Source organism: Besnoitia besnoiti, chromosome II, assembly GCF_002563875.1.
Source record: "Besnoitia besnoiti strain Bb-Ger1 chromosome II, whole genome shotgun sequence".
Taxonomy (NCBI): domain Eukaryota; phylum Apicomplexa; class Conoidasida; order Eucoccidiorida; family Sarcocystidae; genus Besnoitia; species Besnoitia besnoiti.
Genome location: NC_042357.1, coordinates 3,178,303 through 3,202,941, shown reverse-complemented (window position 1 = coordinate 3,202,941; position 24,639 = coordinate 3,178,303). Strand labels below are relative to the sequence as shown.

General features: G+C 62.2%; 3 protein-coding genes across 3 annotated transcripts; 1 reads left to right on the top strand and 2 right to left on the bottom strand.

Moving 5' to 3' along the window:
* Positions 1–1,276: 1,276 nt before the first annotated feature.
* Positions 1,277–11,558, top strand: BESB_038000 (uncharacterized protein; the record flags this gene model as incomplete). The annotated part of the gene is made up of 10 exons (XM_029362386.1): positions 1,277–1,424; positions 2,068–2,113; positions 2,378–2,456; positions 3,254–3,999; positions 4,406–7,047; positions 7,719–7,951; positions 8,367–8,772; positions 9,338–9,476; positions 10,062–10,194; positions 10,797–11,558. The coding sequence occupies 10 exons, from the start codon at positions 1,277–1,279 to the stop codon at positions 11,556–11,558; spliced, it is 5,334 nt and encodes a 1,777-aa protein (XP_029221351.1).
* Positions 11,559–15,014: 3,456 nt separating this feature from the next.
* On the bottom strand, positions 15,015–21,420 carry BESB_037990 (uncharacterized protein; the record flags this gene model as incomplete). Its single annotated transcript, XM_029362385.1, has 6 exons — positions 15,015–17,462; positions 17,741–17,815; positions 18,284–18,400; positions 18,823–18,999; positions 19,220–19,520; positions 19,574–21,420. 6 exons carry the CDS (start codon positions 21,418–21,420, stop codon positions 15,015–15,017), a joined length of 4,965 nt encoding a protein of 1,654 aa, XP_029221350.1.
* A 1,974-nt stretch (positions 21,421–23,394) lies between these two features.
* Positions 23,395–23,733, bottom strand: BESB_037980 (uncharacterized protein; the record flags this gene model as incomplete). The annotated part of the gene is made up of 1 exon (XM_029362384.1): positions 23,395–23,733. One exon carries the CDS (start codon positions 23,731–23,733, stop codon positions 23,395–23,397), a length of 339 nt encoding a protein of 112 aa, XP_029221349.1.
* Positions 23,734–24,639: the final 906 nt, after the last annotated feature.

The window sequence follows — 24,639 nt, the reverse complement described above, 5'->3', positions numbered from 1 at the left end:
CCTGTTGCCCAGCCGCTCGTTTCGAGAGGACAGAATGCTTTTTTCGGCTCTGAAAACGTGAAGTTCTGCTCCTTTCTCAGGCTTCCTAAGCTGTCTCAGGGCAACCAGCCGTCGGGTTGGCTCGCCTAGCCGGAGGCGCCAGGCACCGGTACGAGAAAAGCCGGGAGTTTCGCGTCGCACGGGCATTTCCAGAGGACACATAGGGCGTGTTAAGACACCAGGGTTTTCTCAGTAGTCTACACATTGAGCGGCCAGCCCGGCGTCGAGCTTCTTGTCGAACCTCGGTTCGGACCGCGTAAAGCAGGGAGACAAGGCATGCACGCGGTCGGCAGCTGCAGAGTAAACGCGATTGAGGTCAGCGCACAAGGCTCACAAGGCACAGTGAGTCACCTTGTGGTTAGTGCGCCTCTGATTTTGGCGAAAGAGTGCTCGACGACTTCCTCTTGTATTCTTTCTGTCTCCAGAGTCCCATTTTCTTCAACTTCCTGGCTGCTTTCGCTCCTCCAGCCACCTTCCCTTTTTCGGCCGCTGCCAGGTGTACACACCGCTGGCGGTGGCGAACTCGCTCGAGAATTCAGATTTGCTCTGGCCCCTCAGAGATGCAATTTCTTCCTCCTTTTGCCTTCCTGACTAAGCCAGTCTTCGATTCCGTCTTTTCCGCTGCTCTCTCCCTCCTCACTTCTCCGTCTCCGCCGGGCGAGCGAGCGCCGGCTCGAAATTTTCACCTTGTTCTTACGCGCGCGATGGACTTCCTTTTTCCTCGCGCGGCGCCCGCTGAGCGGCCTGTCACCCGTTTTCCCTCCTTCCACTCCAGCTGATCACTCTCCACCGGACTCTAAAGCGTAAAACGCGGAGCTTGCACGGTTGCCCTTCCGCTTGTCTTCCGCTAGCTGCGCTGTGTGCGCGCCGCAGTCAAACGATCGTTCGTCGGAGGAGCCTGCTTCACGAGAAGTCAGAACTCACTAAAGCGCTCTGCCTCCGTTCCCATTTCTGATATGAGGAGTACTCCTCTGCCACTCTTCGCCGGCGGCAGTAGAAGGCCCCTGTGTGGTCTAGTAGCCGCGAAAGCAAAGCAGGGATACCGCCGAATTTGAAGGCCGTTTTTCCTCCTCCTCAGCGACCCGCCGCCCCTTCAAGTGTTTCCTCCCTTTCTTCAGCTTGTGGCGAGTGCGGAGGCAGACCCGGCATGGACACGTGTGGCTCACGCGTGGATGGCGAGGACGACTGGATGTCTCAATCGTCCCGCGTGCTCCCGGGGTTTCCGCGCACTTGACGCATGCGAGAAGGGAGACGCGCAAACGAAGTCTCAAAGATGGCAGTCAACGAAGAGAGCAAGCGGCCGGGGGACGCCGAGGATGGAGACGTCGACCTCGATATGGCTAAAATCATGGCCATCCAGCTCAAGGAAATGACGCAGAGTCACGGTACGGAAGAAGACAGTTCTCCACTCCACACAGACGGTCCGCTGCCGTTTCTCGTCAGAGGCTGTCCATTTTTCAATCCCTTCCCTCGCCGTTTTGCCTCGCAGAAAGCGGGTTTCTGGCTGCACCCTTCTGTCCCGTGTTTTCTCGGTGCGCAACAGAAAGCCAGTCCGTTTGCTCTTCTTCTGGCTGGCGGTCTCGCTGCTTCTCCTCTTGCGTTCGCGCATCCGATGCTCTTTTCGCTGCCGTGCGGCGTCCGCCTGAGTGAAATCCAGCCTTTCGTGTGGCGCACGCGCCGATTTCCCCCTTGCCGCTGCGGCTTGGGGTTCAGTGTCCAGGGCTCACTCAGTGCGTGCGTCGCGAAAGCCCTCTGCAGCCTCCGTGTGCAGCGACTGTGTTGAAGCTCGTGCAGCATAACAGGCGGCCATTCAGAGGCCCAGCTGCATGCGCCGGCGTAGGGATCTTCTGAGGGAGAAGGCGGGCGAGCCTCGCGGTTGCCGCGTGTCAAATCGTAGCTCAAGTCTCTTCTTTTTGGCTGCAGCTTTTGACTAAGGGTGCTGCGCTGCCTAGCTTGGTTCCCAGGGATTTCCGCTGTCACGTTAATGTGCGTGCTTGCGTCTCCGCGTCTGCGCTGGACCTACAACAGGGCCGCTGGACCCCACTGTCGAGGAGCTTTTCACCCACTGCCGAACGTAAGTTCTCGCGCCGCCTGTTTTGCCTCGTCTGGACTTCTCCATACTTCCTCTGTTGTTTTTTTTGCCGACGGAAGTCGTCGCGAGGGGCCTGCGCCGCGGAGCCGAGTCTGTAAAGTCCTCCTTTACTAAACTTCAAAGTCGTTTGCTGCCCTCCGCCCCCCCAGTGCATACGGCCACGCCAGTTTTTGTGCGAGGCCTACAAGAACGGCTTCTTCACACTTTGGCGTTGTCTTGTTTTCTGTTTTTGCGTTCGCTCCGCAGCGAGCAGAAACGGCTGGCGGTTGTGGCGACGAAGGCTGTGGACCGCGACCAGATGCCGCTCTACGAACAAGTCTCCGGAGTAGGTTGCTTTGAAGACGAGACGCGACTTGAGAACGCCGAAAGTGCAGCCAGGGCGGAGGGAAAGGAACGATGTGAAGAGAGACGAAGAGACGCAAAAGGGACAGCGACAGAGACATCCGAACAGAGGCGATAACGAGGGAGAGAGAGGGAGAGAAGGCGCTCCGGAGGGAGCAGGAAGTGACCGCGAAGGCGGTGAAGTCACCTTGGGAATGGTGCCCTCGGCATGGAGGGTGAGGGGGTGCCTTCCTCTGCGAGGAAGCGAGTTCTTCCAGAGGCCTTCATGCCTAAAACGACGAGACGGAGGGGGAAGGGAAACGCACCTGGATAAGAAAGACGTGGGCGGCAAAAGCGAGTCGGGGACAGCGGCGCGAGGGACAGAAGCCGCAGAGGGCCTACAAGAAGCAATTTGGCATCTCGTGGCTCTCTCGTCGGACGTTTCCCTCTTCCTTCCTCTCGTGGAAGCTCTCTCAGTTTCCTTGTCGTTCTTTGTCTCTCCTCCCTCATCCGTCGCTTGCGTGGCCGCTTGCTGTTCCTTTGTGCCGGCGGCGTTGCCCTGTTTCCCGCGGGAGATCCTAGCTAATGCGTTAAGTTTCCCGCCTGAGTAGGACGTCGGCAAGAGCGAAACTCAAAGGAATTGACAGGGACTCGTACAAGCGATGGCGCGTGGGGGGATTGATTCGATGTAACGTGATAACCCTTACCGGAACTAGACTGCATTCGTCGTAAATTACTAATATTAATTGTAAAAAATCATACGAGGTTGCTTTTTCCCTCTTTTTCTGCGTCTTCACGCAGGTGCTGGAGATGCTGGGGGAGAGCATCTCGATTTACGAAGCGTTGCGCGCGTCGGACTCTGCAGCGGCCTTCAGGTCGCAGGAAGGAGACGCCTCGAACGCGTCGGGACGGAAAGAAGCTTCAGCGAGGCGGCGAGGCGGGCGGGGCTCCGCGGAGAGCGCCTTCGCGGCGGACGACGTCTCGCCGTTTGACAGCGAAGAGAGGAGAGAGAAGAGGCACCGGCGGAAGTCGGGCGACGCTCGCCGCGAGCCAGCGCGATCCGACTGGCCGCGGAGGAAGCAAGGCGACTCCGAGGAGAGCCGCGGCGGCCGCGACGACAGGCGCGTAGAGTCGCGCCGAAGCAGGAAACAGCGGACAAGCTCTGTCGACGCTCGCCTCGCCTCCACTCGAGACGGAGACTGGCCCAGCGAGTCGCGGCGCGCGCTGCGAGACGTCTCTCGCGATGCCGAGACCGGAGGGGGAGGGCGAAAAAAACGGGGCGACGAGGGGCGGCACAAGCGAAGAGAACGAGAGGCGGGAGAGAACAAAGAGGAGGAAGAAGACGCCGCGTGGGTAGCCGTTTGGCCCGAGCAGGACGCGGACAGACTCACCCCTGCGGACGCGCCGGATCGACGAGACGAAGAGCTCTCGGAAGGCCGCGCAGGGGAGGAGAGGACGCGGAGGCGAGAGTCCGAGCGCCACAGACGACGCGAAAGCAGGACCAAAAAGACGCGCGAGCGTGAGGGCGAGCTTCAACCCTTTGAGGCGTAAGTCCTCCGCAGAGAACGGCCTCGCGCCGGGGAACCTCGCCGCAACTCCAAAAGACACTCGAAGAACGAGCGCAATGAACAGAAAGGATTCACAGCTATCCAGATGCGTACATTCATGCATGCATGCGTATATATCTGCGTGAATTCCTATCAGTACAGCTACATATGCAGCGACTGCAGTCAAGAGGCGGGTGATCACTTGTGGTGTAGGCGCAGACGTATATACGTATATTTATAGGTATAGACAGGTAGATAGATGTAGACAGTGGAGTTCCCATTTCCGTGAGTCAGTTGGTTCCATATTCGCCGTGTTGGACTGACTGTCTGTGGGTCGGCGGCGTGTCTGGACTTTCCGCGCGGAGTCGCGTGCGTTCACTGCGCGTGTCTGTTCCGTTTCCACCAGGGGGGGAGCAAGCTTGTCGTCGGGTGCAGGCTCCTTCGTGGAGCGTGAGAGCGGCGGGGGTCGCCCCGAGCGGCACTCCAGGGCGCGTGCGAAGAGTTTTTCGTGGGATGGAGAGTTTGACGTGGCGCAGTCGCGGGGCGTCTCGCGCGAGAATGAAAAGCGACGCAGCCGAAGAGACGAGCGGAGTGGACACGAAGGCGGGCGGGGAGCGTCGTCGGCGTCGGTGCGAGAGGCCCGCGACGACGGGAGGGCGCAGAAGAAATCTCCGCGGCGGGTCGCCCCCCGGCAGCAGTCTCACAGTTCGTCGTCTTCCTCCGCGGCGTCTTCGCGCGCATGGGGCCGGGAGAGCGAAGACAGTGGCGAGCGGCGGGGCGAGTCTTCAGAGGAGGAGACGCCCTTCGGCGGCGCGGCCTCCCGCGCGTCGGCTGCGGGCACCTGGGCTGTCCAGCTGGTCATCCACCGAGCGCTTTTTCTGCCGATTGCCGCCTCGGGCGGCTACGCCGTGGTCGCCAGCCTCGTCGCGGGCGGGGGGCGCGAGGAGGCAGGCAGCGCGTCCTCCGACGAGTCAGACAGCGAAGACGTGCGAGGAAGCCGGCGCAGGAAATCGAAAACAGAGAGGAAATGGCGCAGCGGGAGCGGCTCCGCCTCGCCCCTTCCTCTCGTCGTCTCTCGCGGGATGTCCTCGGCGCGCTCAAGCAACAGCAGCGGCGAGTGCGTGTGGGAAGAGTCGCTCTTCCTGTTCCCCGACGTGCCGCCGCGTTCCGCGAGCGACAGGCGGCGCAGCAGAAAGAGCTCCTTGCAGCGGTTCCTGCGCACAGCCTCTATCCTCCTGGAAATCTACGACGCTGCTCAAACGGGGCCGGGCGCAACCCCCCTCGCCTCCGCCCTCGAGCCCGTCTTCCTCGCCCCTCTCGCCGGCGCCCGCGCCGCTCAGCGACAGGTGTCGGTCTCTTTGCGCTCCGCGCGCGGCAGCAACGGCGGCAGTTTGTCCTTCTCGCTCTTCCTCGACAAGCGCTCGGCGCGCACCTCCACGGCTGCCCTCCGCGCCGCGCAGGACAACCACGGGACGCGCGACCGGCGGGCGCGGCTGGAGAGCGACAACGAGGCGAGCGCGTTCGCGCTCAGGCCCGCCGGCGCCGTACCAGGCGGCAGCGACGCGTTCGGCGACGATCGCCGCGAGGGCGACGGAGAGAGTCAACTCGAAAGCAGTCTCCACGGCGCGCACCTGAGGGGGGACAGCGTGTGCGCAGGCGCGGCGAGTGGCGGCGGCGGCGTCTGGGGCGCCGGCAACATAGGGGGGGATGCCCTGGTCCCCGGGGGGTTTCTGTTCGATGGCGGACCGACAGGCGCTTCGCCGAGCTACTTCGGCGCAGGCAACGGCGTGGCGAGCTTTCCGCTGGCTGCGTCTGCGGCGCCAGCGGCTGGGGCGGGGGCGAGCGCGGCGTCGCAGGCTCCGTCCGCGCCGCTGCCCGCCGAGCGCTCTCTGGAGCAGCTGCTGTTCTCTGGTCAGCAGCGCGAACGGAGTCTGCAGGCGCAACTGCAGGAGTCGCGCACCTACAACCAGCAGGTCGTGCGGCTGCTCGCCGAGACCAAGGCCGCGCTGAAGAAGCAGGAACAAGAGGCCGGGCAAAGCCAGCGCGCGGCGACGGAGGCGCTGGCAGAAACGCAGCGGCAGCTGCGCGACCTGCAGCGCGACGTGGACGCGCGCGTGGAGGCTGCGCTTCACCAGGCCAAAGAAGAAAAGGCGAGTCTTCGCCGCACAGTACAGACGCAGGGGCGCGAGCTCGAAGCGCTGCGCGCGAGAGTCAACGAGCAGGGCGACCTGCTCCGCGACGCGCGTGAGCGGCTCGCCATCCAGCGCCGCCGCTGCGCGCGCCTCAGAGAAGACCTCGTCGAAGCCGACGAACTGACTGAGCTGGTGAAGAATCAGCTGTCTCTCGCCCAGTCGCTCGAAAAGGAGCAACAGCGACAAATCCTCGCACTCGCCTACTGCCTGAACTCCGCGGCCTCCTCGCCGCTCTCCGCTGACAGACCGCCCTTCTTCAGGAGCGAGGAGACCCAGCCGCGCCCAGACCCCGGGGGACGCCCGCGCTCCGACCGCTGGCGAGCCGCAGACGGGCGGGGCGGCGGAAACCCCTTCGCGAGGGACGCGCCGGCCGAGGCGCGCGCAGCTCAGAGAGACGCCAGCGCTCTCGCTCTCTCTCCCTGGATGAGCCGCCAGACGTGCCTCCACGCCGCGCCAGCGGCCGCCGCGCGCCCGCTCGCCCCCGCCTCACGGCTCGTGGCCTTCTCAGACCGGCGCGGAGACGGCCGGGGGGTGGGGCCTGCCATCCGCGAGTGCGTCGGCGCCGCAGACGCGCGCGCGGAGGGTGTCGCGTTTTCGTCCAGAGAGGAGAGGGAGACGGCCGGGCGACGGCGGCGGGCCTTCGGGGCTCCAAATGGGCGCTGCGCGCAAAACGGCGTCAGCTTGGAGGGGAGGAGCTCCAGGCGCGAACGCGAAGAAGCCGCCGCCACGAGCCGCGAGGGCAGCGGCGTCTCGTGGCGGGGGGAGAGCGGAGACAGCGAGGAGGGAGAGACAGACGAACGAAGCGCAGACCAACTGCGGCCTACGCCCGTCGAGGAGTGGAGGCTGACGCCCTCGAGTAAGACAAAGAGGCACACTTGAGCAGAAATGCTGAGAACGAGAAAAAATACTACCGCAGAGCAGAGAATCGGCAGGCGGACGCGTAGAGCAACGCAAGGGGGAAGCTTCGAGGCGCGGAGCGCCCTGCAGAAGAGCGAGTGAACGGTTCGCAGGCAGCATCAGCAGAGCACGAAACAACATTCTGAGTAAAAACTCAGAATGCTGTTTCGGCAACAACTGCGCTGAGAGCGCAGTTGTTGCCGTCAGTGAGGGGGGGCAATCAGAGAGCAGACGCGAATGGACAGGAGGGAGCGCGGAGCAAAGGCCCAAAGAGTTCAGCGAACCACACACAGGCAGAGTGACAGCGACGGATACAGCTCGTTCGTTCTTTTTTATCGTAACCTGAGCTTGTGTCGGCCTTCCTTCCCGCGTTTGTTCTGTGCGTTTCCTCTCCGTCTTTGCCTTTCGCTTTTCCCTCGGGGTTTTCTTCTTTCGCATTCTCTTTCATTTCTCGGGCTCCGTGAGCCATCCTTCGCCGTGTGTCTCTGCGGCTTCCTCGCTCCACTCTCGCACATGCTTCTCTCTCCGCTTCTCCAGGACGCCGCACAGAGTCGCATTGTGTCGCTCGCGCGTGTTAAGTTTTCCGTTCGTCATTTTGTCTCTTCTCTCTCTCCCTCTTTCTCTCTGCAGTTTTGATTTCTCTGGCGCAGGCTGTCTCCGGCGGCTCGTTCCTTGGCTCTTCGCCGCTTCTGCGCGACTGCGCTTTCTCCTCGTCGCCGGTCTTCCTCTCCCTGCCGCGACAGCCCTCTCCGTGCTCGCTTCTGCAGCAGCAGCTGCTAACAGTGTGTTTCCAAGAAGCTCTCTTGGGGCAGAAGAAGGCCGAGGGAGGCGAATTTCTGCTCTACGAGACCGACGCCCTCCAGGTGGGTTCCCTCGGCGCGCGAGCGACAGGCCTCCCACGCTGCGTTGTGGAACGCGAGGCGGCAACGCGACGCAGCGCATGCCGCCGAAAGAGGCGTGTCTCTCGGTTTGAAAGCGAAGAGCGGCGAAAGCAGAGTGCCCGCGCGGCCTGAGAGAGAGACTTTCTTCTGGATATCCATTCTGATTCGCCAGCCCGGGGCTGCGGCCTCTCGGTGTCTGCTAACTCCAACAGAGTCGGGGGGCAGAAAGGGCTTGTTTGCGCGTTCCGCTTCTGGCGTCCGTTTGTCGCTTTTGAGTTCGGGCCGTGTGGGGCGTGTGTATTTTTATGATGGGCTGGTTGTGGTTCGAGGAAACCATGGATTCGATTGATTTGCACATCGCCGCTCTGCAGCTGCTCGCGCGTGTCGTCTTCCGCAGGTCTTCTGGAGTGCGCACTTTCTGCCTCCTTTCTCGGGTTCTTCCCGCTCGCCTCCGTTCGCCACCACGTCTCTCGTCGCGGCCTCGGCCTCTCTCGCCGAGCGCGCCGGTCGGGCCTTCAGGGCCTACAGCGGCCCTGGGGTCTCGCCGTGCGCGGCGCTGCGGGCTGCGGCGCGAGCGTGGGCGAGAGAGAGAGAGGGCGGAGCGGAGCTCGAGCGAGCGCAGGCCGCAGGCGGGACGCTCCGGCTCAGGCGGCGACAGGGAGGCGGACGTGACGACGCCGCAGAGGCCGGCGGCGGCGGAGCGCCCGCGAGTGGATGCGTCTTCGCACTGAGTCTCAAGGCCTCAACAGGGCAGGCGCTGCAGGACGTCGGGCTTCATCTGGAAAAACAATGCTTCGGCAGCCGTAAGACCAGCTTTTGCGCCGAGCCTCTCCCCAACTGAGAGGTGGGGAGCGACTTGCGAGACGTGCGCTCGGGGCGACCCCGTCTTTCAAGATGCCACTGCGTCCGCAGACGTGGAGAACGCCTTTGGTTGCAGCAGGATGGGAATTTTGGATGCTGCGTGCCACAACTGCTTCTTTCGTCTCCGTGTGTATCTGCATCACATGTCTCGCTTTTTTACTGATTTTTCCACGTGCGAGCGAGTCGTGACCTCGTTCCCGGCCCCTCCCTACACCTGTATATGTATACATGAATCTAGCTGTCTATCTATCTATACATATATATATCTATATGGGAAAAAGTCACTATTTCGTTGTGTAGGCGTTTCCGTTCGCGCGCGTCTCGGTCTGTTGCTGTGGGTGGGAGGCGCGAGGAGCCAGCAACGTGGCGGCAGTCTTGAATGAAGCGTTAGGGTCAGAGCGCGGGTTGCTGCATGCCTAGGGCCGCGCGCGTCTTCTGGCTCTCGCTCTTTCTTCACGCGGCGATTTCATGAACCGCTGCCTGGAGGCTTGCGCGTGCGTGATTCAGGAGGCGCCTTTGTCAGTCTCGAGGGCGACGGTCTCATGCACGCCACGCTGCTGCCGAGGGCGCCCGCGGTGACGGTCTTCGGCGCCGCGCTGGTCGCTGGGCCTTACCGACAGACTCCCATCATTCGCCTTTCCTATTTGTAGGTCCCCTGCCGCGTCGTCCCGTCGCTTTGTTTTCGAGGTGCACGGTTCGCCTCTGTCACATCTTTTGCCTTCTTACGGGTTTTCGCGTCTCTCTCGTCGCCCTGCCTCGCCTCTCTGTCTCCGCCTTGCCACGATTCTTTGCAGGCGCTACGTTGACTCGTTCTTCTGTGGCTGTCGCCTCTGGGCCTTCCCGCCCCGATTCGCGTGTGTGCCTGTGTGTCCTCCGCCGTTCAGTGATTGCGGACTTGTGCGTGGCTGCTGCGTGGAGTCGGCATTTTCCGCTTTCACTGCCTTCGCGATGCGTGAGTGGTGCGTGGGAGTGCGCTCAGAATGATTTTTGAGTTTTCCGCGTGCTTTCGCTGTCTGAGCGGCCTCCCCATCGTCTCGCTGCTCCCGGGGTTGCCCAGCGCCGGCGCTGCGCACTCCTCGCTTGGCAAATAATATATTTTACGTATACATGTACATGTATATATATATATATGTCTGGTCTGTCTGGGCTCTCTACTATGTATGCGTGTGTGTGAATGCGCGATATACGGGATCGTCTTTTGTGGAGCGCTCTTTGCTGGTTTCCTCTCCAGACTGCCCGACTCTGTCTCCCGCGAGATCCGCCTCCGCGTGCCGCTGCCCCCCGCAGTGTTCTGCGTGCCCTCCCGCATGCGCCCGCGCGAGTTTGTGCGCGATTGGGATGCGCTTGAGCTCTGCAGCACCAGCGTAAGTCGGTTGCCCACTCGCGAGTCTCTGTGGATGCGTGTCTGCATTTACTGCCTTGCCTGTATGCGTGCCGCGAGTGAATTCACTCAGACATATGCATGTATGCATGCGTGTATGGAGATCAGGGTAGAGTCGTGAAGTGCGGATAGCGAAACGGCAGCTTTCACTCGTGCGAACTCGTCCTTTATTATGCAGGCGCGTGTGTCGCACCGTCACGCGGTCGATGCGCGACGCCCTGCGCATGCGTCGCCGGGGGCGTTCCTCACGACGACTGTGTAGCAGCTGCGGCTCGCAGCTCGCGTTCAACACTTTTTGAATAAAAAATCTCATTTCCAACTCCATTCAAATGAATTCTGTAGAAAAATATTTTTTTGACGTTGATTATGTTTTGAACTGTTACAACTTATTTTTTCATTTTCTCAAATTATTTTTTATAATCTAAAAAGTATTATAAAGAGGGTCGAACTTTCATTTTAAAATTTTGCGCCGCTTCGGCATGATTGGCGCCCCAGGGCAGAGGGTCGGAGCGGAGCTTAAGCTTCTCAGCGCCTGTCTGCCGCATGCGTGCGCGGGCGTATCTCTCTGTCTCTCTCTCTCCGCAGCTGGTGTGCGACAAGTTGAAGCCGTCGTTTTTCTCGCCTCCTGTGTTTGGGCCTGCTGGCCCGTCTCTGTCTCCGTACGCCGCGCTGCTGAGCGCTTGCACGCTGCAGAGGGCCTTTGCGTCTCTGCCTGGCCTCGATCGCCACTTCAGCCGGAATGTCGTGGCGGCAGGGCGCTTCCCTATGGCGTCTTTCGAGACGCGGACTTCGTCGCGGTCTCAGGAGCCGCGCGACGCAGGGAGCGACTCCGAGGCGGATCTGTCGCCGTCGTCGGCTGGCAGTCCTTCGGAGTTTTCAGATTCTGCCTCTGATGCGAGTTCGCGCTCCTTCTCCTCGCCCTCGCGCACGCGCAGCTTCTCTCCCTCGTCGTCGTTTTCCTTCTCGGGCGCCCGCCGCCCGCGCCCCCGCGCGAGGCCGGGCGCCGCCTCCATCCCCTGTCTCCTTCGCGTCGAACTGCTCAGCCTCTCGGCGGCGGTCGCGACGGGCATTCTGCCTCCCGCCGAGGACGGAGCCTCTGCGAGCCTCTCAGGGCGTGGTCAGGCGCGCGTGGGGGCGGTGAGCTGGACAGCGGCGCTCTCTGCGGCGGCGCGCGCGGCGACTTCGTGCGCCCGCATCGAAGTGCGCTGCGCGGACGAAGAAATCCGTCAGAGTGTCGCGGAGACGCTGGGCGAATTGCTCATGGACGAGGAGTTGCTTGTCGCGCTCTCCGCCGCGGTCGTCGTGCCTTCTCTCCTCGACCGGGTCGCCGCGCCTCTCGCGTTCTGAGCGCCCGCGCAGAGGGACGCGTTCAGCGGGCGCCGCAGTGAAAGACGGCGCAGTGGAAGACGGCGACTGCAGAAAGCGAGAAGGCGAGAGAAGGCGAAGGAAGGGAGAGGACAGCAGACGCCGCGGCGCATGGCCTCGCGAGGTGCGCGATCCTCCTGTGCCGTCTTTTCGATTCTCCGTCACACGAGGTCAGCGTACTGGACTGCTCCAGACAGCTAAAAGTGCTGGATTTCAATATCCTACTACATTAAGATTATTCCACATCGGTTATGTTCTAGGCGTAATATATGGATTACTGTTCTGGCCACTGTCGCGGGCGCTCGCGAGGTGCTTTCTGTCGCGCCGGCGCGTCTTCAAAGAGTTTCATTTCTCCTGTCTTGCACAGATCAGTAAGCCGCAAGGCCTAACGCGGGAAGGGACGCGTCTAGAGCAGACGTTTGCGTGGCGGCGGCGGGGCGTCTGCCTGCAGACAGTTTTGAACCCCTGCGAAGGGAGTCTCAGAACTTCAGCTTTCCCCCAGCTGGATGGTGCAGCCTCCACGGGTGTACTTTCAAAAACAAGATGCTAGACACGTCGTCAGCTCCGTCCTGAGTTACCATGTCTCCCTCCAACCGGTGCTCGCGGGCACCCAGCGACGGGAGTCTTCGCATTGCAGTTCACAAATTGCGGCTGGTCGTGGAGAATGCATCCGCGGATTTTCAGCGTTTGCAGCCGCCGGGCAGCAGCTCCGTCGCTGCAGCGTGGCGCGAGCCAAACCCTAAACCCTAGCGCGGCGGGCCTCTGGGCTCTCTTCAACAAAGACGCGAGTGCGCGTGTGTCCAGCCAAGAGCGCAGAGTTTCAGCTTTTAAGTCGCGTCAACAGCCGCAGCCCTCCTCGATAGATTCAGCGGGGGGCGCGCTGCCTCGCCCGTCTGTCTCCCTTGCGCGACGCGCGGCCTGCAGCCTGCAACTCTAGTTTCCGCGTAGATGCGCGCACGCTTCACCAGCGCAGCTGAGGGCTGCCGTCGCCGTTCGCCAGATTATATGACCGACAAGGCGCAATAAGCGCAAGCTTGTTGCGTCCAAAATGCCACGATTCCCACACGTGCGCATGCAGCGATGAATACCGCAAGCTCGCAGTCGGGCATGAGTAGATATATATTTATACAGGCTGGGGAAGAACTAAGTAGCTACAGAGGTTTGAGTAGGCACGTAGAACGCGCCAGTGTGTCGTTCGCAGAGCTGGGCGTTGCTGATTGCCGACGCAGACACACGAAATGGGCTCGAAATGGTGGAGATTAATAGGACACTACCTAAGTAGACTACAAACTAGATGCGCACATTTGGAGAGGAAGCGGTATTTACACGGAGTGAATATACAGTATCTTCGAGCACATCTCTGCTATAGAAGATCGGGCAGCGATCTTGGAGGTCGCTCAGCGACCGGCCTGTCGCGTCATCCGGGCCTCCGCGACGATGGACAGGGGAGCACGCCGCGGCCTGGCGGGCGCAGCCTCGCCGAGGACGCATCCTGCGACGCATTTGAGAAGTCGAAGCTTGCGGCAACACAGAGGAGATGCAGAATGAGTTTGTCTCTACTGTCAGCGAGTGGGTTACCTTGCGCGGAGCTTAGCAACGCGCTGGCGGCTGCCTCAACGTGGTTTAGTGACCCGCGCGTGCGCGCGTCGTCATTCCTCTCAGCGGAGCCTCGGCTCCTCGGATTCTTTCTCGGGGGCACGATTGCGAGGACTCTGGGGCTGCACTGCGGCCCTAGCTCCGCAACTGCCAGCGGGCGGATCGCGGACTGCGGCGAGGCCCTCGTCGGACCCGTAAGGCGCGCGTGTGCATCATAGGCGTGCGTGAGGCCGCCCTCTGCGACGAAGAAGCTAAAGCGGGGCTTTTCGTTGCGAACCCGAAAAAGCAAAACTTTCGAGTCGAGCTTACAAAAGTGCGGAAAAGAGTGTATCGTCCCGGCCCCTGAGACAGCGAACGGCCACAGTAAACATGATCCTGGGCTGTCGCCTGAGAGGACTCAACCTGATTCACACTTGCCAAGTGTACCGGAGGACAGTGAGAGCGACAGTCCCTAGGTAGATCGCTCTCTGTCGGCCGCACTCGCCGCGCCTTGCTCGCAGAAAAAAGCAAGCCAGGCGCGTGCTCAGCGAGGCCTGTCCTCAGAGCCACGCAGCGCATGCACAGTCTGCGTACTTCAACAAGTCTTCGCACCTAATACCTTTTGACATGCATAGTCATCCCTGTTTCCTCAGCGCCGCGAAGGCTACCCCGAGAAACGTCATGCAGCCCTCATCACGCGCCGCGTCTCAAACGGCACGTCGTCGTCGTGATCTCTTTGCGCACTCCTTCGCCTCTCGCTCTCGCTGAGCACCAAAATTCCTTCGTTTTCTGCAGGCGGAGAGTCTCCTCTCTCTCGTGTCAGATGCCTCTCTCACTCACTGGACAGCGCAACATGCAGATGCATCCCGATGAGGACTGCCGCAGTCTCCACGGCGCCTCTCATCGCATCTAGCCCGCTCGCATGTGTGAATGCTTCGGTCTACATGGGCAACCACGCAGGGCCTCTCTACATGAAAAAAGCCGAAGCACTCCACTTTGGCATCTGGGAGAAGCCGCGACAAACTTATATATATATATATATATATATATATATATATATATATATATATATATACGCATATATATATATACATACGTGTATATATATATGTATATATGTGAATACTCAAATACGTCCCAACTTTGAGCGTCGGTGATGGGGCGTCTCTCGTACCCCCGCTCCTTGATAGTCAGCGCGCCAGACGACGGGAATCGGAGACATCTCTCGTCACGTGGGAGCAGGAGGGGGGGGGCTGCGCCTTCACCTTTTCTCTAAAGAGGCAGCGCCCGTTCTACTCGCCTTCTCTGCCTCGAGGCCCCTCTGCACCTCGTTCTGCTTACTCTTCTTTCTCTGCTCCTTCGCGTTCGGGCGCGTCGACCGCGACCGCGCCGGAGCCCAAGGTGCACCCGTCTGTCTCTCCCTGTCTGTCTCCCGCCGGGTCTGGCGAGGAGGACTCGCCCGCCGAAGCGAGGGCAGGGCCGCAGGGACCCAGCTGATCCCCCGATCTGCGTTGGGCCGTGAAATTGTCCTCGCCTCTGTCGCTGCTTGCCTCCTCGAACAAATGGCCGCCTTCTCTTCTTTTGTCTCGCGCGCGTCCCACTCTGTCTCCGCCTCGTCGCGGCTCGGCTCTCGGGCGCTGCCTTCAGCAGGGAGACTCCTTGTCCCTCGTTCTTCTACGGGTCCGAATCCTGCGCGCTTTCCTGTTGTCTCTTTATCCTCATCGCTGCCCTCGATGGCTCTCTCCCGTCATTCCCCTCTTGGACTTCCACCGCCTGCGCGTACGGAGTTCGTCTCGTCCTGCGCCAGTCCAGACTGGCGTTCTGCTTCTGCGTCGGAGTTTTCATCTTCAGCTCCTCCGCAACTCAGCGCCCTATCCTTTGGCTCTTGTTCTTTCTCTCCCTGTCCTTCTCGCGCATCTTTTTCTTCTCTCTCTCCATCTTCTTCTCTCCCGTGCTCTTCTTCTCTCGCGCCCTCTCCTTCCCTCGCTCCCTCTCCTTCCCTCGCTCCCTCTCCTTCCCTCGCTCCCTCTCCTTCCCTCGCTCCCTCTCCTTCCCTCGCTCCCTCTCCTTCCCTCGCTCCCTCTCCTTCCCTCGCTCTCTCCCTTCCTCCGCTGCAGAACTGTGTTCCTGGTCGCTGCTCTCTTCGTCCAGGCTGAGATTTCTCTCAGCATCCCGCTGCGCGTCTGCGCTCTCCGCGGGAGGACTCTCGTCTCCCTGTAGATCTCCTTCTGTCCCTCGCCGCCTGCACTCGTCTTCGCGGTCGCCTCCGCCTTGAGCCCCCCCGACGGCGCGGCCCGCCTCCCCTGATGAGACCTCCGCACCCTCGTTTGGGGTCTCCGCCTGGTCTGGGCAGCGGCGTCTGGCTGTCAGCTCTCGCGCTCTGTTCGCCTCTTCTCCCTCAGCGACACCCTGCTGCGGCACACGCGCGACCTCGGCTAGGCCTCCTTTTTGGAATGCCCCGCCCTCCGCGGAAAGGCCCTGTGTTTCCTGCTCGCGGTCGCCGCCCTGTCTCCGCGCCCCGCGCGCCGGAGACTCCGCGCCGACGCCTGCTCCCGCGAGGACGCAAGCGGCGCTCGCTGGGTAGGGCGTGCTGCCGAAGAGCGGCATCTCCTGCGCCTCGCGGTGTCTCTGGAGAAGGATTTCCCAAGGCGAAAGCGAGCCGCGCGAAGGCGCCGTCCCTTTCTCGCCTCCGCCCGCGCCCCTCTTCGGACCAGACGACGCGGAAGGAGACGTGGAGGGCGTGCCGCCTCCAGGCGCCGACGCAGAGGGCGAAGACGCCCCGCGTCGCGCGGGGTGCGCGTCGTAGGCTAGCGACGACACGGCGTCTCTCTCGTCGGCGAGAGGGCGGCTGGAGGCCCGGGAGGGCGCGCGCGGCGCAGGGACAGCGCCGGCGGGATGGAGGAGGAGCTGCTGAGTCTTCTCCGCGAGAACGCCCTGCGCAACTTGCCAGACGGAGCAGACCGCGTCGCGCATCGTCCCCCCGACTGCGCCCCCGAGCCTTGTCTTCCGCCCCTTCAGCGTCTCCTTCGCGCCCCCCGCCTGCAGCGCGTTGCGCGCCGCCGCCGCTTCCTCGCTGTCGGAGAGCGCGACGACGACGTCGCCCTGCGCAAACGCGTGGCCTTCCCCTCCCTCGCGTCGCGGGGGCGCCTCCGCGGGGGGAAGCCCCGCCCCGCCCCCTGTAGAGGAGGAAACGGACGGAGCGCAACAAGAAGAGGAAGGGAGAGAGGACACGCACGCTGCAGACGCGTCGGCGCCGCCGCGCACCTCTTCGCCGCGTAAGAGCGCTGGCGCGTTGGACTGTTTTTCAGAGCGCGTGGGACGAAGCGACCTACGGCGCGATGCGTGGATCTCTTTTCGGTCTTCGGGGCTGTCCTCCTCTTCACTCTGCAGAGGCGTATAGCGGCGCGAGGACAGCACGGCGGGCAACGGCGGGCAAGCGGGATCGAGGCGCTCGATGCAGACGCCGTCCTCTGTGTAGACTCCGGAGGCATGCACTATCAGCGTTTCCTCAACTGTGAGCACATTTTCGAGCTGCTGCAGCACGCGCGAAACGCCCGCCGCAAGAGCTCCGCCCACAAAGCCAGCCACGTTCTCCTTCCTCCTCTCCCCCTCTGCTCTGTCACCGTCCGGCCTTCGTTTATCAGCCAAAGTCTTCTCGTGTTTTGCGTGCGAAGAAGACCCTGCAGCGCCCGACGCGCCCAACGCGGAGCAGGCCTTCGAGCAGAGCGCTTGCCTATCTTGCTCTGTCCCTTCGTTCGCGTCGTCTCTCGCCTCCACGCAGGCTGCTGTCGTCGGCGCAGACGACAGAACCAAGGTCAGGCCTACGGCGGAACTCTGCTGCTGAAGGAAGGCGAGCGACTCCGCCGCGCTCTCGCCGGTCCCCCCCTCGCTGTCTCGCCCTTCGCTCGCCGCCTCTCGCAGGGGGACGCCGCGCGTGGGGACCGCGGGGGCGTGACGCCCCCGCGGGTTTGTCCGTGCGCTTCCCCCTGGGACCGCGTCTCCTCTCGAGCTCGCGCTGTGCGCCAGAGGCGCCGCCGCCGCGTCGTCTCCTGCCGCGCCCCTCTCGCGCGACCTCTTCGCAGAGCGCCCGCCAGTCACCAGAGAGGCGAAGGACGCGTATGAAGAGCCTGTGGACGGAGGCGACGCAGGCGCCGAGTCAGCGGCAGACGGCGAGAGCGGCTCGCTGAGGGCGGACGACCGCGGCAGAGGCACGAAGGCCTCGAGCTCGTCGACACGCGCCAACGCGTCCGCCAACTCGCGGCGGGACTCCGCCAGAGAGCGACGCAGCGCAACGATCTCCCGCACGAGGATCTGAGGCGGCAAGCACAGAAAAAAGCTCGACGCTAGGCGAGTCAACCGCGAGTCACAGCCGCCCCCAGGGCAGAGCCAGCAGCGAGTAAGAAGACTGCGTTCTTCATCCCCTAAACAGCCTCTATCACGAGACGAAAATGTCTGATCTGTGCAGGAACGCTGGGTTGGGCCTGTCTGTGATGAGTGCGTTAGAATATGACGCACGACAGGAAAGAGAAAGTGAAAAGCCAAATACGGATTGCGGCGGGAACACTGAGAGAAGAGACAGCGGTGCCCACCTTCTTCTCGTCCTTCAACTGATGAACCGCTCCTTGCAGCTTCTCCGCAGCCAGCGAACTGGCAGCGACCCTGTCCTGCATAAAACACAACAGGAGAGCTCACGCGGGATTTGCGCAGAAACACTCACCTTCCTTTCCTCCGCGCTTCCGGACCTCCTCTGCCTACGAAAAGTACTCCCACTGCATCTTGCGCCGATACGAAAAGCACAGTCGGGCCCTTCTCCGGCGTCACGCAGGGCGCTGTGAGGCCCTAGCGCCATCGAAGGCCTGCTCTCCCACCGCCGCGAGACAAAGGCAGGCTGCTGCGCGGCATTCAAGGTTCTGCGTAATCAGACCAGTGTGTCGACCCACCGCACTCCAACGCGGAAGTCCCCACTGCTGCCTCCTCTAGAAGTCACAGTAGCTGCCTTGAGAGGGGTTTCCCTCTCAAGGCAGCACCTAATCCTCGCCCTGGCAAAACGTTTGCTTCACCAAAAGTAGCTACTTCGACATGAGCTGTTTCTAGGCAACTACTTTTCTACAGCACGTCGTCTGCTAGCCTACGTGGATTTCCGCACGCAACAGCGTCCTCTCGTCGCGGAGCTGCGCGGCTTCTGTCTCCAGGTGCATCTCCCTCTCGGTCAAGCTCGTGACTTCCGCGCGGACGCTTTCCAGTTCGTCCTGCGAAGACGCACGCACACGCTCGCGCATTTTATGGCAACCAAGCAGCCAGAGCCTACGCGGAAAGGCTCGATCGAAAGCACCGCCACGCACCAGCCTCGTCACAGAGAAACTCTCCACGCCGCAGAGACCTCTCTTCTTCTGCGGCGCGCGCGACGCACGTCACTGGCTGCCATCACAAAAACTAACACCCCTGCGGAGCGGGGCTGGGGACAGTGCGAGAGGCACAACGGCGCACGCCAGACGCAGGCGAGCGTACTGAAGTTAAAGCCGCGCCCAGGAGCATGCTCGGAGCCAAAAATTCATTTTTTTGCTACGGTCGCACATCGCACACACGACTACAAGTCCCGCCAGTCTCTATGCGCATCCCGCATGCGAAAGTATCCAAGCACGAATCCCAAAGAGCGCGAGGTGAGACCGACCCGCTGGCGCTCGTTTTCCTGACGAAGACTCTGCAGCGCCTCTTCGCGGTGGCCTTCGCGTTCCTGCAAGCTGCGGCCGAGCTGCCTCAGGCTCTCCTCCAGGTCGTCGCGCTCTTTGGCTGTCGCCAGCAGCGCCGCCTCGCACTCCCGCAGCTTCACGATGAGAAAGTTCTTCACCTGCGTACATGCCGCATTGCATCAAGGAGATGCCTGTGTCACGCTCTCCTCGTTGCATCGGCCGCGGGCGCCCGAGCGCATGCAGGATGACAGGTTTCGGTGCGAAACGTGATTACCTTCTGAGACTAATACATGGCGTTCACTTGGCTCCATTTCCACAACACTCATGATCATCTGTACTCCGTTTCTTGCATGTCATCCACGCCGCCGTGCGCCTCACCTGCTGTGCATTGTTGAGCATGGCTTCAAGGTCCTCGCGGTGGAGTGCGTCCTCGAGCGCGAGCTGGCGATTCGCGGCCTCTGTCTCGGAATCCAAGAGTCGTTCGAGCTCCGTGTTGCCCCCTCCGCCTCCTCGCATGCGCTGACTGAGCTCCGTGGCGGCGCCGTCCCTGCGGGTCTGCGCAGCCAAGTCGAGAGCGTTCTGTCGCCGCTTCCCTGCTGTGTCGCCCTCGGCCTTTCTGCCCCCAGGAACAGGAGCCGAGCGATGCCTCCTGCAGCCGCAGATGAGGCAGGGAGAGACGCTGATGACACCGACGCACGCAGGGAAGAAGAAGGCGCTCGCGGGTCTTCGCACGGCTGCTCGCGCGAGTCCTGCGCGTCTCGGCGGATCCCGCCAGCACCGCCCCATAGCCACATGAGTCTGCCGCTCGACCTGCTTGTCTGCGCCGAGACAGAAGGCGACGGAGAAGGCCCGCGGCTCGTGCCGCTGCTGGCTGTCAAGTTCTCTGGCGCGCAGCACGCGCCGAGGACGCCAGCTTCGCTGGTCGCCTGCCGCTCCGCCGCATGCACCAGGCTCGACAGAACTGACGGCGGCGCTTCACGCCGATTTCCGGGGCCTCCTTCAGCCTCTCCTCGAAGAGCAGATGCGTGATCCTCTGGCGGGCCCCGTCCGCTCTCCGCTGCGGCGTCGGCTGCCCTCGGAAACCACGGAGGGACGCCCCGGGGCTCTCTGCCGGCGCCTTCGTCCACCTCAAACCCAGCGACCCCTGCGGCCGTTCGACTTCCATCCAGCGCCGCGGCGGCCTGCGCGGCTGCGTGAACCGTCGCGGCGTTGAGGTAGTACCCCTGCCGGCCTCCGCACAGCGCCCCAGTTGGGTCTCCAGCAGGAGGCGACGCGGCCAAGCCGCTCGCCAGCCGGCGAGACTCCTCAGAAAGGTCTCGGAAGGAGAAAAACGGGGGGGCGGGGGGAGTGGCGGCCCTGTGCGCCGAGGGCTGGGCGCCGGACGCGCCGCAGGCGCCGGAGGCGGATCGCCAGGGCGGACCCCCGCCCTTTATGAAGGAGACTGGAATCCCTGCGTTGACAAACGACTTGCGCACAGGCGCCGGGGGCCGCCGGCGGCAAGCGGAGATGTCGCTGAAGGCGTCAATGTCGCCGAAGTCTTCTGAATCGCGACCCGCCTCGGGGCGCGGAACCCCCAACGCGAGGAGGGACGTGGGCTCGCCGAGGCCAAAAGCCCCTGAAGCCGAAGAGACATGCGCAGCGACGCAGGGCGAGGCCGCCCCGGCTGGCTGCGGGCTCGATTCACCTTGGATGGAAGGCGAGGGCGAACCTGGAGAGCGATACTGGGAGCGAGAAGAAGCGAAAGGAAAGGAAGAAGAAGAGGAAGAAGAAGAGGCAGGAGCGAGAGGAGACGCGGCCGGGGCGCCTGGTGGCGGTCCGCAGGGAGAATCCGCAGGGGTTGCGAGCGGAACAAGCTGAGTAGGCAACTCGGGTGAGAGATGGAATGCCTTGGCAGATGGTGGAGGTGTGTCTGAAGCAGAGGAAGCCGGACTATTTCGCGTCCGCATGCGGCCATGATGTGAATAGAAGTTGGGGGACGCACGAGGCGAGCCCGCTCCATGATCACCTCGCCCCACAGTCTCCTCATCGAGTGGAATCACGACTGGGAACAACTCTCTGCTGCCTTCTTCACCGTCGCCGCTGCTGTCTGACAATGCTTCTTTCTCAAGGCCCTCCGCGTCGTCTTCTCCTCGGTGCGCTGCGCTCACCGGCGCACCGAGCGGAAGCGCCTCTGAGGCAGTGAGGGAAGCCGCGGGCGATTCGGCGGAGCAACGACAAATAGATTTACAGCGAGTTGTGCATGCATCCACCTCTGGCAGATCCTGAGAACACGGACTGCCTCGACGACAGGAGGGCGCCCGGCGGCTGAGAGCCTCGGCTGCCTCCGCGTCGCCTTCCGAGGCGCATGGGCTATTTTCTGTGTCTTCGCCCTGCGGCCAGACGACACAGGAGAAGGCACCAACGTGGGGAGCTTCGAAGCATTTTTCCTCTCCATTTTGGGCTCCACGGGTGCAGAGATCGACGGAGGGCCGCGGCGCCGGGCTGTCTCCGCCTCCGCTGTCTGCGTCGTCGAGGCCGCCGCGCGTCTCTCTAGCAGCTCGAGGCACACCGCCGAGGCAGAGAGGCTCTTTTGAAAGCATCATGTCGCGGAGAACGCAGGGAAGGAGGAGTCAACGGCGCGACAACGGCCAAGAAGGACTCAGGGTCGCCAACAGGGGTTTCATCCACCACAGATCTGCTGGGCGTCCTGTCAAACGCGCAAACACGAGTTCGCTGTCAACTCGCGGCGCGACGCCTTCCCCATCTAGCCCTCCAGACGCATACGAAGACGAGTGTGCCTCTCTACTCGCGCGGGCTGTGCCTCGCGTGACGTCGCGGGAGCCATAGCTAGTCGAGGCGAACACGCAGCGTGCCAACTCCGGGAATCCGCCGCACATCAAAACGGCAGATGCAGAAGAGATAGATGAAAAATCATAAACGGGCGAGGAGCTTGAGTTGGCGCACACCGCGCGCAGCTGGCGATCACAGGTCTCTCATGGGCAACGGCGTGAGGAGAGTCAGGGGTTCCGCCGCGTTACTGCCGCCGCACGCAGGCATGGATAGCCTCGAGACCTTCGAAGAAAGGCGGCGTTCCATGCGCGGACAATCAAGCGATTTCCCGTCTTCAAAAGCGAAAATTTGAGAGATCCCCGCAACGGCTCAGAGGTTGAAGTGACTCAACAGCTGAGCACGGGAGGTGTGTCTGAGCCGCCAGCATCAAATACGAGCCACAGTTGTTCAGAAAACCGTCAGACGATGCCAAAAACGCAACTAAAAGCCAGCCAAATACACAAAAAAGACAGCAGTATGCCTGTGATTGCAAAGATAAGTGAGCTTGCCTCCCAACGCTTCTCCCGTCTCTCGATAGTGTATATCATGCTGGACACATGCACCGCATTCGCCACGAAGATTCTCGAAACTCTGCTGGGCTCGGTGCCAAACCGAATATAAGCCGACCCTTCACACTCACTGCTAGGGTTTCCGCAGTTGACTGGAAGACCTTAGCACTGGGCTCGCGGAAGGTCTACGGAACGAGAGTTGCTCCGTTGTTGAGGCCTCAACTACCTGACTGAGAAACCTGACGGCCTCCTGTTGGCTGCTGACTGAGGTGTTGTGGCGCGGCGGATCATCTCCTGCGCTTGACGACGCAGACGCAGCTCACGTGAGGCACGAGAGAGCTGAGGCAGAACGAAATGAAATACTTTCTTTACTACTGCTATGGTGAGCACCGACTCTCCCCGAGCTAGAGCGAGTGTCGCACGTCGTCCGGCAAAGCTGGGCGCCGAAGGCAGGCCAGCCTATTGCCCCGGGTAACGGCAGAGAAGGTATATCCGGCAAACGAGCGTCGAAGACTGCACTGCGCCGATGAAACTAGTCATTCAAGGCAAAAACACACGCTTGCCCTCTATCTGCGACGAAACCAGCTCCTCTAAAATGCTGAGCTGGCAGTCGAATACCGCGGGAACCGCTACGGGCGATGCGGGAGTGGCGCATGGAGGCGTGTGGCGCAACGAAGCAGCGTCTTCTTGGGAGAAGAACCCTCGCCCTTGGAGTCGCCTTTTGGCCTCGGCAAGTCACTTCCCTTGCAAGGAGTGAAAAAGTTTGTTTCTGCACGCAGTCGCGCATGTGCACGCCCCGCGTGGGACCGCGGCAGCGTCCGGCGGCCGTCCCCCTCCTCCGATTGTCGCGTCTGTCGTCCCGTCGTTTTTCTATCAAGCGGTCGCATGTCTGCGGACTCTCCTGCCTCTGAGGCATCTGTCTAGGCCGTCAAAAAAAAACTGGCGAAGACCGTCTGTGTGGCGGAGGACTGCGGTGCGCGGGGTGTGCGGTGCGGCAGCCACTGGCTGTCTGGCGGCGTCCGCGATTCGCCGCCCCCGGCCCCTGCGGTCGGTGCCGTCCAGCGTCAGCTAGCTACGCGCTGGTGCCACACTCATGTGTAGGCTGCAGAAGGCTGGCGTTGAGGCCCGTGGAAAAGCCTTCCACTGCTCAACTGAGGACTCGTTTCGAGCAGTACGGTGCGTCTGGCATCGCCGCCCTGACCGGCGATTCGCTGCAAGGACCTCCTGCATGCAGGGCTACTGGAAGGTGGTGGGTTGGGGGGCGCGAGATTGCTGCGGCGCCGTCCGCTTCGACCCGGCGGCACCCGCCCGCAGATACGCCGCCCGCCCCGCCGCGACTCCTGTGGATGGCCCCGCTGCGTCGGCGAGCTGCGTTTTTGACTCCACCTTGCGGAAGTGCGGCCGCAAATGGACGGCGGAGCCGCTTTTTCCTGGCGGCTGCTGTCTCGAGGCGAGCCACTGAGCGCCGTCCGTCATCCCGCGCGACCCCCGCCGACCCACGCGGCCGCCCGTTCTTCCCCCGCCGGCGTCCTCCTGCCGGCACACCGCCAGCGCCGTCGGCCGCGGGGGCGTCATCCGTCAAGCACCCACGTCCGCCTCCTGCGCAGAAGCCACGTCCGCAGAAGCCACGTCCGCAGAAGCCACGTCCGCCCTCGCACCCTATCCCACCGGCGGAGTCCCCACTCAACCCTGGCCGCGGCGGATCGCGGCTTTCAATGGTTAGTAGGAGCCTGCGTCCAGTCTGTGCGGCCGCGGACGAGAGACAGTCACGTTTATCGCCCGCTAGAGAGCGGAGCCCGCCCCGTTTCCCGCCGTGTCGCCTAGCTGCGCCGCCTGTCATCCTAGCGCGGTTCAGAAGTGTGCTCTTCTGAGGAAAAAAGTGACCGATGGATGCCAGGTCGCCCCTGTCATGATCCATTGAGATATTCAAAGCGGGAATGACGGCGGATAAGCGTACTGGAGGTCCACACGTCATCGCCGGCGTGTAACAAACTGTAGCCCATCTTTGCTCTGGGGGCTAGGCCAGCTGTTGTCAATTGCTTGCGTATCTGGCGCGCATTTGGTGTCGCACGAACGCAAAACGGCTTCCGTGATGTAACCCTGACTTATTGGTTGTCGAACTACTTTCCGCAACGCAAACGCAGCTCTAGGTGGTGACGAGGCCGCTTGCCCAGCACTGTGTGCTTTTCATCTCGCCTCAAATCGCCCCCGCAAGTTTGGGTAGTGTGTCTGGCATTTGAACCTGGCTTCAGCCCGATTCCGCAACGGTTTTCGCATCAGCTCTGTCGGTGTGTGTTCTGTTGGATCGCGTGGGACTAAAGTGTGTTGACGTGGTCTGACGGCTTCGCTCAACTGATTTTCATGCGTCGCACGGGGGCAATTAGGTCGTGCGCCTCGTCTTCCGAGGGAAACAGAAAGGTGGCCTGGGCAGCAGTCTGTCTGCGTTTGAGTGAATCAAGCAGCTCTTTACCCGAATCTCTC